At 30.2% G+C, this 12,595-nt stretch overlaps 2 protein-coding genes across 2 annotated transcripts in view; both read left to right on the forward strand.

The window, feature by feature from the left end:
* The first annotated feature begins 1,228 nt into the window (after positions 1-1,228).
* Positions 1,229-2,064, forward strand: LOC100169127 (cytochrome c oxidase assembly protein COX18, mitochondrial). The gene is made up of 4 exons (XM_016801291.2): positions 1,229-1,376; positions 1,445-1,566; positions 1,672-1,782; positions 1,843-2,064. The coding sequence occupies exons 2-4, from the start codon at positions 1,537-1,539 to the stop codon at positions 2,011-2,013; spliced, it is 312 nt and encodes a 103-aa protein (XP_016656780.1). The 5' UTR covers positions 1,229-1,376; positions 1,445-1,536; the 3' UTR covers positions 2,014-2,064.
* A 157-nt stretch (positions 2,065-2,221) lies between these two features.
* Positions 2,222-12,595, forward strand: part of LOC100160261 — a 21,566-nt gene continuing 11,192 nt past the window's right edge. The window contains exons 1-16 of the mRNA XM_001951933.5: positions 2,222-2,355; positions 2,424-2,618; positions 2,690-5,217; positions 5,398-5,531; positions 6,762-6,985; positions 7,196-7,346; positions 7,414-7,617; positions 7,705-7,983; positions 8,052-8,149; positions 8,621-8,799; positions 8,869-9,025; positions 9,103-9,229; positions 9,294-9,526; positions 9,620-9,772; positions 10,408-10,575; positions 10,663-10,833. Of these exons, the coding sequence (XP_001951968.4) occupies positions 2,299-2,355; positions 2,424-2,618; positions 2,690-5,217; positions 5,398-5,531; positions 6,762-6,985; positions 7,196-7,346; positions 7,414-7,617; positions 7,705-7,983; positions 8,052-8,149; positions 8,621-8,799; positions 8,869-9,025; positions 9,103-9,229; positions 9,294-9,526; positions 9,620-9,772; positions 10,408-10,575; positions 10,663-10,833 (5,058 nt within the window). The 5' untranslated portion in view covers positions 2,222-2,298. The remainder of the gene's footprint in view (positions 2,356-2,423; positions 2,619-2,689; positions 5,218-5,397; positions 5,532-6,761; positions 6,986-7,195; positions 7,347-7,413; positions 7,618-7,704; positions 7,984-8,051; positions 8,150-8,620; positions 8,800-8,868; positions 9,026-9,102; positions 9,230-9,293; positions 9,527-9,619; positions 9,773-10,407; positions 10,576-10,662; positions 10,834-12,595) is intronic.

The following is a 12,595-nucleotide window of genomic DNA, read 5'->3' on the forward strand; positions in this document are numbered from 1 at the left end:
TACGACTGTATATAATTGTATAATTTTGTACAATCATGAATAATGAAGATAGTTATTTATGCGTACAATGTAGTTCACAACTCCCATTTTATAAACTTAATCATAGTGTTGTCAATTATATTACTTATTAGAATATCTGATATCAATTTTATATTTATTATAATTTAGTTATTTTTCGTATTATAAAATTAAGAACATCTTTGTTTTATAATTATTAATTACAACCTAAATATATTATTTTAGTTTTTTTAATGATTTTGAACGCATTAAGATACGCATTAAGGTAATTAATATTTCGGGGATAAATATGGGCCCCAAAATTAATGGGACCTTGCCACTCTTAATCTGGGCTTGACTTTGGTAACCACTGACCACTGATCTATTTGAAAACCGCAAACCGTACGATGATCTTACAGGCAATATGTACTCGACAAACAAATCTAAAAAAAATCATCGACTATCGACTTTTTAGCTATTATATGAAAAGATCAGATCCGTGTTGTAGTAAAAATTTTTATTGTAGTAAAAATAACACTTACGATGTTTTTCAAATTGGTGTCACTGTAATATGCTGTTATATGCTGGCCATGAATTAAAATATATCTTAATTCATGATGCTGGCACAGACACGGACTTGGTTTTCATATAATCTGTGATGCTGGTATAGTCTTGTGGTATAAGATACCTTATCATTTTTCGGACAAATTGTGTTCTATTATATTCCATTCTGGAATTATACACCCAGCGGAATTTCTGCAATATTATTTTCTGGATTTTTACGTTCTACTAAATATAAATTCTTATAATTTTACATTCTGTACCATTTATTTTTGTTCATTTTATTTTCTACTTCAATATTTTCTGGGACTTTTAAATTCTGTATTTTTATTTTCTGTATTTAAACACTCTGTAAATTTATATTCTGGCGGTTTATTTTCTGGAATATTATATGCACCCATATTATATTCTGTCCGGCGAGAGAACACGCTGCGCACCGAACCAAAACTGGTCCAACCACTCAATACTCTGTCATAGGAGTACTAGTTTCGATAGCAGGATTGTGGGGAAGGATGCGCAGATTTGGCGTGTTCTCACGGTGGACAGAGTATAATTATCTTATTATTATTTTTTTTTTTTTTTTTAGAACAGCTGTTAATTCTTATTATAATACAATTTCTAATTTTATAAATAATGTATTTGTCTAAATTTTTACTATTATTTAATGTAGGTAAAAAAGTATTGGGATGAATTGATAATTAAAGAAAATTGTCATCCTGCAAAGTCAACAATCGTTGTTTGGGTGCAATTACCACTGTGGATTTGTATGTCGATAGCAACTCGTAATCTCACATTAATGTTACCTCCAAGTGATGATGGTAATATTTATTAATATAATACTATGTAATGGTTCTTGTTTTTTATATAAGATGTACACTTTCAAAAGCTGTTATTAGGTTTTACGAACTAACTGAAGGTGGAATTTTGTGGTTTACAAACTTAACTGCCATTGACCCAACTTTGAGTTAACCCCTAATCATGTGTCTATCAAATCTTTTAATTATTGAGGTGATTTAATTTAAATAAATAAATTAGTTGTTAGTTACTACTGTTTGTTAATATTTATAAAAAATGTATTTGTATAACTATATAAATCTCGTTTAATATTTATAGATTCAAACACAATCACGAAACAAAGAACCAACACGTAATCAAAAAATCATAACAAACATCTTTCGAGGTCTTACTATTATCATGATGCCACTTTCATGTTTCCTGCCATCAGTGTGTATAATTTGTTTTAAAAAGTAGGTAATCAATCTAAAATTATGATTATTTTTTTAGGGTGTGAGCTTATATTGGACTGCATCAAGTATTTACGGTCTATCTCAAAACTTATTCTTATTGTCTCCACAAGTTCGTAAATGTTTTGGAATACCAAAAACACCTTACAATAATGAACATCCGTACAAATATATATTGCATAAGACTAAATCTAAGTTAAAAATTTCTTGATTGCTGTTATTGTAATTATTTTCTGGAAATAAAATTATAATTTATTAGTAAGTATTATTGTTTTAATGTAAATAAATATTTTCCATTGTTTGTGGATCAAGAAAGGGTTATCTAACCGGATACATTAGCAAGGTGATATTTTACTTGTGTTGTATACAGATAAGCCTATAGAATAGCCTTGTTGTTTTATAAATGTTTTTTCAACCTTTGATCTATTGGACCTTAGATAAGTATCAAAAATCCAAGTAAAATGATAGCACTTTCAGTTTAAATGTGCGCATCAACATGAAAGGTTGCACCATTTTTGTAATTCTACTTTTTTTTAATAATGAAGCATTGTGTGTAAGTATTTTGGGCTTAAAAAAAGTGGTCAATATTTACTAATCAATTTTTGTAAAACGGAATATCAGGTTGTTCGCTACACGGATGCAGTTACTAGACCATCACTTACTGAGGAGCATTTGAATTGGAATGCATTTAATGGAAATACTAATACTGGAATAAAAAATGGCCGTCTCAGAGAAAACAATGCACCTGAAAACAAACCTATTGCTTCTTCAATTTATAAACAACAGACAAAGAGTCCCCAGGATATAAACAATGAGGTATTTACTTATAAATATAATTTAATATATCAAAGTAGACTTTTTTATTACTTATTGCATTTTTATTGTAGAATAATGCGTTTATATCGGATGGAAAGAATTGTCCAACAAAAACAACAACTGGCTTATTCCCTATTCTATCAAATTGTCAAACATTTTTAAATTGCTTTAAAGGTCGTGGGTATGTCCAGTCATGTGGACCAGGAACTTTATTCAATCCCAATAGTTTAGAATGTGATTTTCCCGCTAAAGTACAATGTCTAGATGGAAATCCATCAAAAATTGATTCATCATTCATAAATAGAAATCCTAGTCAGAATTTTGATTTAAACGCTGAGACTTCTAATCAAGATCGTGTATTTATTAGCAATACTAATGAGTACCAACCTCAATCCACTAATCAATATCAACCTCATTCAACTAATCAATACCAGCCTCAACCAACGAATCAATATCAGCCTCAATCAACCAATCAATATCAGCCTCAATCAAATAATCCATTAGTTGGAACACAATTTATTGTTGAAGGTCAAAATTTCAATACAGATACTTCGCAACATTTTGGTTCAGCCGTGACCACAGATTATGGTTTACAAACTGGTGAGTCTAAGCCACTTTATGGATCTAGTTTAGTGGCCAATGGATATAATCAACAAAATGCTGAAGTACAGTCACAGCAGTTTTATCCAGATAAACAAAATCATAATTTTGCTCCACAAAATACGCCTGGGGGACAAGAATTTATATCAAGACTCCCTCCAAAATCAGAAGCAGCTAATTATCCAGGACAAAATCAACAGCAACCCCCTAACAGTCAAAATATGTTTCAAAATCCACCAATTAATAGAAACCCAAATTATCAAGGACCTGTTCAGCAACAATTCCCTATCAGACAAAATTTCAATCAAAATCCACCATCAAACCCTGAGCCAATTAATAGTAATACAAACTATCCTGGCTCTACTCAACAGCAGTTTCCTATTCAACAAAATTTTAATAAAAATCCACCAAGGACCAATCCCAATGAATATGTGAATCCAATACAAGGAACTATACCATTTTCAAACGGTCAGTCAATTGTTGAAGGTAATCAATTTTTACCTAATCCAAATAACTATGGGATACCCAATAATTATGGTAATGTTCAAGAAACCCAGAATACTTATTTATCTGAACAAGAACAAATAAATCAACCAAAAAATAAAATAAGATTTCCATTCCCATATCCTAATCCTCAATTCGGTTATAATGGATATCAAAAACCAGTTTCATCAAATCCTTCTAATGTTAATCCAAATTCTTGGATTCGAGAACAGCTTAAGGGGAGACGAGGTTCTAGTTCTAGCTCTAATTATAATACAAATGAACAACCTGAATATTATGAAGAATTTCAAACACCCAATAATCAATTCAACAAACCAGCATCGACCTTCGATTTAGGTAATAAACAACAAACAGAGCAAAATAAACCAAATAATTTTCCAAATAATTATGATTCGTCAAGAGGTGCAAGTCAAACTCACATAGATTATGGGCAACAATCTTCTATACCAAATGGTCAAGGTTATAACTCAAAATCTTCACCTGATTATTCAGCTCACTCCGTGGTTAATGAACATGAACAATCACAATATTCAAATCCAATACCACAAGATAGACGAACTAATGGAGACTCAAAAATGAATAAGCAATTTCAAATAGTTGTTCCTAATATTTCCAAACCTATTGATAATATACAACAATCAAAACAACCAAACACAGATTTGAGCTTTAATAGCGATTCTGCTGGCAAAAAATTATCAAATAATTATAATGATTTACAATACCCTAAACAAAAAGAAAATGTAGGTAAAATTCAATATCCTAGTTACACAGATAATATTCAATCTCCTTCACAAGAATCTCCTGTATACTCACCATCAACTACTAATTCTAAGTGTCCAATTGGCTTCAATGGTATTAAACCACATCCTACAGAATGCGCCAAGTTTCTAAGTTGTGCAAATGGTAGATCATTTGAAATGGACTGTGGTCCTGGAACATTGTTTAACCCTACTATATCTGTATGTGATTACCCGTATAATGTAGAATGCAATAAACTTGTAAAAAATACACCAACCACAATAGATAATTATATATATACTACACCAACTCCAATACAAGAAGTTTATACTCCACTCATTGATGTGAGACAAGAATTTGATCACGAAACTAGTAATAGTGATCTGGTAACTGAAACTGAACTACTAGAAAATCATAATCAAGCTGTGTTAGAAACTTTACCAAACGAAAATAAACAGTCAAAAATCTTAAGAAACCCAACATCTATTGATTTACCAGATAATTTTTTGCAAAACTCTTCTATTATGTATACACCCCCTAAGATTTCAAACAACAAAGTCAACAAAAATATAGCAGTAAGAATTGATTTGAAACCAAATAGTACTCAGTCAATTCGGTTACGAGGAGGTCCAAAAAGCTCTGAAGGATTTTTACAAGTTCAAGGAAAGCCTTTTCAATGGGGTGTAGTTTGTGATGAACTCAACTCGTGGACAATCGAGAAAGCAGATATTGTTTGTAAACAACTTGGATTTAAAAGGTACTAGTCAATATGAATTTTTAAACAATAATTAAGCAGTACATTTTTAGAATGCTTGTAAACTTAATTTACTGTAAAATATTTTATTTACATTTTGAGTTTTAAATAATTAAAATTACACAATTTTTTTTGTTGGAAATAATTAGTACTTAATTCTAATTTATTGTTAATTTTAATTAGAGGAGCAGAACAAACATGGCAAGGTTTAACTGTAACGACTGATAATCCTACTAGATTGTTAAGAAATATAGGAATTACCAAAGTATCATGTAATGGCCAAGAAAGTGTATTTCATAATTGCAAACTCCAAAATGGTAAGTACTTTACAAAAACCAAATACTATTTATTTAATATTTATGACAATCTATATTAGATAATAAAATTATACATACATGAACATTAAGGACTAAATCATTTAAATATGTGTTGTAATACATGTTGTAAAGACTGCAGAAATAGATTTGATTTCAAAAAGTATAATATATTTTACAATGTTTATAAATATTGAATTCTACTCAATTATTCTTACTACCCTACCAAATATAATCTGAACCTATGTATGAAACTATAATTAAAGTCTAAAATATTGATTAGTTATCACTAGAGTGTGGATTTGTATGCATTTGCATATTTATTTTGGTTGATCGTATGATATGCTAAATTAATACAAAATTTGTTTCATGACATAATGATTTAAACTATGAACTTTTATGATGCATATTTTACATATTTTGACATTTACTCATTTGTTTTTGTTTTTAGACATTTTTAAAATAATTACTATTGGTATATAAAAAAAAAAATTATATTTTAATAGTTTTGATTAGTATTCAAATTGATTTGTATACTCGTGAGTTTAAAACGTTTTCCAAAAATATATTTCGGATTATTTCAATTAAATATTCAGAAAATAAACGTATTTTGTTAATTGTTGAATGGATATTTCTTTTTCTTGCATATTTGAACATTTTAGTGCATAATATATTTATGCATATTTGGTTGATTTTTAAAACATACAAATTCACGCTCTAGTTATAACCAAAGACCTATAAACTAATTCATGAGCTGTAGATTTCATTTTTTTGGTAAATTAAATGAGGATTTCATCACATTGAGGATTCATCAGATGTTTATCACATTAGGATGGCCCCCTAAAACTTCCTGAATTTCCAAACTATTAATTGGATATTTCTGCTATAATATTATAATTTAATATTTGTATTACTGTTAGCATCACCAATAACCTATGGATAACATTGATCAAAATTGATCAATCTTTCCATAAATGTATACAGTGCTATCATTTATAACTTATTAGATTCAGTAGTATATATTATGTTGTAGTTAAAAGAAAAAGTCTTTTTTTTCATACATTTAACTTAAAAACAATTCAGTCCTTAACCTGTTAATTATGGTTTGAATAGAACATAATATATTTATAATAGTGTTCTTTTAATTATACAATATTTCAAACATGTAAACAGATAAAATATACAATTTTATAGTACATTTATTTATTGTTTTATTTTTTCATTAAAATATAGATAAAACTTGTAATGTCGAAAGAGATGCCGTCTGGGTAAAATGTCGATCAAATTCAGGCTCTGAATGTCAACCAGAGGAAGTGTCGTATGATGGAAAATGTTATAAATTATTTGTTCCTGTATCAGAAAAACAAAATAAAGTTCAAGACATTGGCTACAGCAAAGCTGAAGCATTGGAACACTGTCTTAAACGAGGAGGAAAACTTTTAGATATTAGCTCACAAGTAAAATATTCCAAAATATATATGATAAAAAGTAAAAACATTAATTTGAAAAAAATCACATATTTGATATTTTACTAAACTTTAATTTTTTTTTTATTTTACAAAGTACAACCAAAAAGTATTTACTGTCAGTATTCTCTGTGCATACCAGTAAATGCACAACCATTTTAACTATTCTATAATTATACTAGAATATTTTATTTGTTTTAGAAAGAAAATGATTTCATATCTGAATGGTTATATAGACAGAAAACAGAAGGCCCTATCCTAACATCGGGAGTTGGTGTATCATTATTAGGAAGCCCCATATGGATTTGGGAAGGCACTGAAAATCCATTTGTGTACCAAAATTGGTGGCCAGGTGATGAAAATTAATAAAGTAATATGTAGTATAATAATACAACGCTAATTATATATTTCGCTTATAGGTTGGGAATTCAAAAAAGCTGTTTCACCCAATATCCAAACAAACCGTGCTCTATGTATTGTTTTACAAAAATCATTCCCTTGTCCTTCAAATCCAAACAGCACAAAATTATGTGACTCTGAGTACTATCACTGGGAAGCAATTGATTGTGGAACAAAGACTGATAGACTACCTTATGTTTGTGAACGAGATGTTGATGACATTGGTAAGGTTTATTCACTAAAAAATTTGAGTTAATAATATTCTTATAAATACATATACCTAATATTAATTTAAAAAACAAAATTGCTAGGTTGTGTGAATGGGGCCGGTTCAGATTACATTGGTTCAGCAAATACGACTTCTTATGGTAATGCCTGCTTATTGTGGGAAGATCAACAAGTTTTAGTAGCCATGAAATATAGAGTATCAGAAAAAACACGAAGATCATTATTAAACAAGCACAACAAATGTAGGAACCCTGATGGTACTGATTTACAGCCGTGGTGTTATGTACAAACTTCAAATGGAATTGTACGAAGTGAATTTTGTGATATACCTGTCTGTAACGCTGCTGCTAAATCACCAAAAGGTCGTATAGAAATTATTTTCACATTACTTAAAAGTTAAAATACTTATAATATATGTTTTGAATTTTAGTCAGTCGAATGATTGAAGAACCAAAATGTGATGCAGGATTTTTTGAATGTCAACCTAATGAATGTATAACTCAAGCTTGGGTTTGTGATAATCAAGCCGTAAGTTGAATTAACAATGTTATAATTTTTTATTGATTATATTTAAATAATAGTTCTTTAAAGATACAAATAATTATTTATAAAAATACAATCATTTAAGGTGATTAAAAATGTATTGATTTTCTTAGACTATTTTATTTAAAATATAATTTTTTAAACATCTCTAAAATTGAAATAATAAATATAATCTTAAATATATACACTGTCCAACAAGAGAACACACTGAATCTGCACATCCTAATTTGATACCCTACCATCTAGGCCGGTTCTACTATGGCAGGGTGTTATGTAGGGGTGCACTGTAAAACTTATTTTAGTTGGGCCGCAGCGTGTTCTTTTACTGGAAACAGTATAGTTATTATATCTTTTAATCAAATTGGCTGATATCTTCATATATTATTTATGTCCATATATTTAATTTAATTGAAGGTATTTTTTTAGTAATTATTTAATTTAATTTATATTTATTAGGATTGTAGTAACGGTATGGATGAAAAGAATTGTTCTAATATTATGGACAATTTTATTAAAACTTCTGAAGCTCTATTAACAAACCATGAAGCTGAAAAATGGCTTCACACTACTGTTAACACATGTGCTAACCGTTGCATGCAAGCAGATGGTTTTGTTTGTCAATCATTTTCTCATAAGTTAGTTAAATTTATCTAATTGTATACTAATTGAAAATTTGTTATTCGTTAAAATTATATAATTTTCAGTAAAAATGATCAAACTTGTATATTGAATGAAAAAACAAAAACTGACAACACAACAGTTTTAGAATCTGATAAAGATTGGGATTACTACGAAACTGATAAAGCTCTTTGTATAGGAAAGTTCATTTGCGAAAATGGAAATTGTGTTGATAAATCAAAGGTACATTTTAAATTTGTATTTATAACTTTTAAGGTATCAGTAGACATAATATAATAACTATTTAAACATTTTGTTAGGAATGTGATGGACATAATGATTGCGGAGATCGTAGCGATGAAACTAAATGTACTAAAGATATGATGGGATATGAGATTAGACTGATGGGGGGCAATACCACTAATGAAGGACGTGTGGAAGTCAAAGGTAGTATAAGTATAAAAAGTTGTAAAATAAGTTTTATCCTAAATATTTTATTTTATGGTTTTAGTCCTTGGTGAATGGGGAGTTATATGTGATGATAAATTTGATTTGCGAGAAGCTAATGTCATCTGTCGAGAACTTGGATTCCTAAGTTCTGTTGCTGTAAAACCAAATTCCTATTATGGAGTGCCAAATAAAACAAGATTTGTGTTGGATGATCTAAATTGCAATGGAACTGAAAATTCATTATACTCTTGCCAATTCAAAGAGTGGGGAGTTCATGATTGCAATGCTCAAGAGGTAATTTTTAAAATGACAAATTGATTTTTATGGTGCAATATATTATAACAATATTTTATATTAATTATTTTTTTATTACTTACTGTATTTTAGTCGGCTGGTGTGGTGTGTAGAGTTGCTGGTGGGAAAGCTTGTTCAAATGACGAATTTGAGTGTAAATCTGGAGAATGTGTTCCAGCACGTTTCCTGTGTGATTCGTTTGCAGATTGTACTGATGGATCAGACGAAATACCAGAACGTTGTAATGTGAGTGTCGCTACTACAACAATAATTCCAACAACTAGTACAACAACTAAGGCTCCAAAAAAATATATTCAGAAAATAGCTCCTAAGAAAAAAGGATAATTTTGTGCATTAATATATTTTGTAGCTATTATTAATTATTTTTATATATTATGTTAATTCATATGCCAGAGTTTTATGTATTTGTTTAAAGTCATTTATTTGTATTTATAATTTTTTATTAAATATTTTTGTTTTCAAAATCTGTTACACATACAAATTAGATAATAATTAAATGTGATACATAGATTAATAGCTTCAATAATAAAATTGAAGAACACTCCCTAGTGGAGAAACTTTTTTAACTATAAATAATTTATTTTAATGTGTTTTATTTATTTTTTGTAAATGAATAGACCGACCAAGTTAAAACGCTGGCATTTGAATTGATAAGAAATAAATAATTATTAATGCCAGCATTTTAATGTGGAATCTTAACTTTTTTAAAAAAATGGACTTACTTATTTGTAATAGCAATTAATGTGCTGGTTTTAATCTTTCAATTCCTTTGATTTATTTTCGTCTGGTCTACTTCCACTCAAATTGTTGTGTTTTTCTCCTTATCTAACCTGCTTTATTGTTGATTTTCTATGGTGCAGTTGCCTTTAGAGATCCGTTTAGTTGGTGGCAACGAACGCCGAGCAGGTATGGAAGGCAGAGTTGAAGTACGTCAGTTTGGTGTATGGGGAACGGTGTGTGATGATGATTTTGGTACGAACGAGGCGCTGGTCATTTGTAACGGTCTAGGTTTTAAGGGGACAGCTGAAGTGAGCGTTGTATTTAAATTAATGTATACTGTTTAAGGATGTGTAGGATATATTATTGTAATTTATTTCTGTGTAAAATATATTTAGTTTAAAAAAGAAGCAGCTTTTGGCCCCGGAAATGGACTGATCTGGTTAGATCAATTGCGGTGCACAGGCAACGAAACAACTTTGGAAGATTGTTTACATGAGAAATGGGGATCCAACAATTGTAAACACAGCGAAGACGTGTCTGTTATTTGTCATTTGGATACTAAAAAAGTAACTAAATTTAAAATTCAGCTTTACAAAAGCGACGCTGTAAACAGCGGCGTGGCGAAGGAGGTCACCTCTGAGTTTTCAAAGAGTCGTGGGTGGGTAATAGACGATGGTTAATATTTTAATATTAACTAGTATTTCAGTATTTATTATTTATAGTTTATACTGAGATACGTTATTAAAAAAGCGGGCTGGAAGTTTGTCTATCATCCCTTCGGTCCTCAAACAAAATACCTAGTGTATTATTACAGAATTCGATTTGAATGCAATGATTGCATTCGATAAAAAACGATTCTGAGCGGACAAAAGAAAATGTACGAATCATAAATATGTAGGTATCAACTAACTGATCCCAGGCACTCCGTTGCCAGTAAAAATGACAACTCTTAAAAATTGATGGATACATGCTTGTACAGTTGTACCTGATCTACCCGATTTACCAATGGCAACCAGTAATAAATTAAATATACTATTCCTACTAATTATTTCTCCTACAACCAATAGCAACCATTTATAAATAAATGTTTCCATCGTAAATCTCAGAATCCCTGTTTGAGCACCTCCCCGGGCTCCTATTGGTGGTAGCGTGATGTAGATGTTATATATAGCCTATAGCCATCCTCGAAATGTTTTTAAATTCGAACCAGTAACATACAATATGTCAATATACGTAATATTCTTTATGTATTATATTATAATAGTACAAAATGTCCACGTTCTGAAATGTACCATTTACCGACCGTACAAAGTGACCTAAACCTCCAACTGCCCGATAGATATAGTTTTATAAAAAAAAAAGGTTTCGCCTTAATAACGATACATGGTACATCCATCATTCCGTCACCATGTTAATAGTAATCGGGGTGTGGGGCAATTTAATTTGGATAGGTAATACAAGACCCCTCCCCCCCTGAACACCAAAAAAAACCCGGATATACCAGCCCCAATGACCCATTTGCATGGGTGTAACGTGTGAGTCACACGGTGTGACAGTGTTACTATAACACTATTGTGAGTACTGAGTTACGAGTTTATGAATCTTCAGAATCAGAGACTTTGACTGGTCAGTGTGTACCTACTATCAATATTACCATTTACTTTTAATGTCGATAAAAAGGGCTATATGACATAAGCGCCAAAGGGGGTCGCATAAGTGCATAAGCGACCTATATATATGTTATGGTGAAAGACGAAAATTGGTAAATGTCGTCATTCCCCGGTTAATGACGTCATTAGCCAAAATGATTCAATTATGTGGGTAAATGTTGTAAAAAACACATATTTTAAACTCAAATGTACATCTTTCACTGGTAATTGACGTCATGCACCAAAACTTGTGGTAAATGATGATAAATCTCAAATAATACCCTGATTGTTTTAATATACCTACTAGAAATTCGCTAGGCTAAACCGGTGTGAAAAGTAATACACCGGGGTGTTTGCACCATATCATTTACATGTTACATTTACCGGTTTAGTCTAGCGAATTTCTAGATAGATACTGTTTAATAATGATTGATGCCTCCGTTGTCACATTACAATATTTTGTTTTTAACACAGCTATCATCCTATTTCTACCACCATGCCCTACTGGGTACTGGCTACTGTTAAATGTGCCGAATGAATTACTACAAACAACTCGTTTACTGTGACATAATATAAAACGTCAGTCATTTTTAACTATAGGTTTAATTAATTTTACTTTTCCACCAATTGTCACAGCATCATATTTATGCAAAAGTCTGTTATTTGTTAGGTACCGTTT

Source organism: Acyrthosiphon pisum, chromosome A2 (genome assembly GCF_005508785.2).
Source record: "Acyrthosiphon pisum isolate AL4f chromosome A2, pea_aphid_22Mar2018_4r6ur, whole genome shotgun sequence".
NCBI classification, from domain to species: domain Eukaryota; kingdom Metazoa; phylum Arthropoda; class Insecta; order Hemiptera; family Aphididae; genus Acyrthosiphon; species Acyrthosiphon pisum.

Excerpts from the sequence above, each read along its gene's own strand:
- LOC100169127 (XM_016801291.2), top strand. The coding sequence starts at position 1,537 with ATGTGTCTATCAAATCTTTTAATTATTGAG. Across the intron at positions 1,567-1,671 it reads CAAATCTTTTAATTATTGAG|ATTCAAACACAATCACGAAA; the intron begins GTGATTTAATTT and ends TAATATTTATAG. Across the intron at positions 1,783-1,842 it reads TTTCATGTTTCCTGCCATCA|GGTGTGAGCTTATATTGGAC; the intron begins GTGTGTATAATT and ends TTATTTTTTTAG.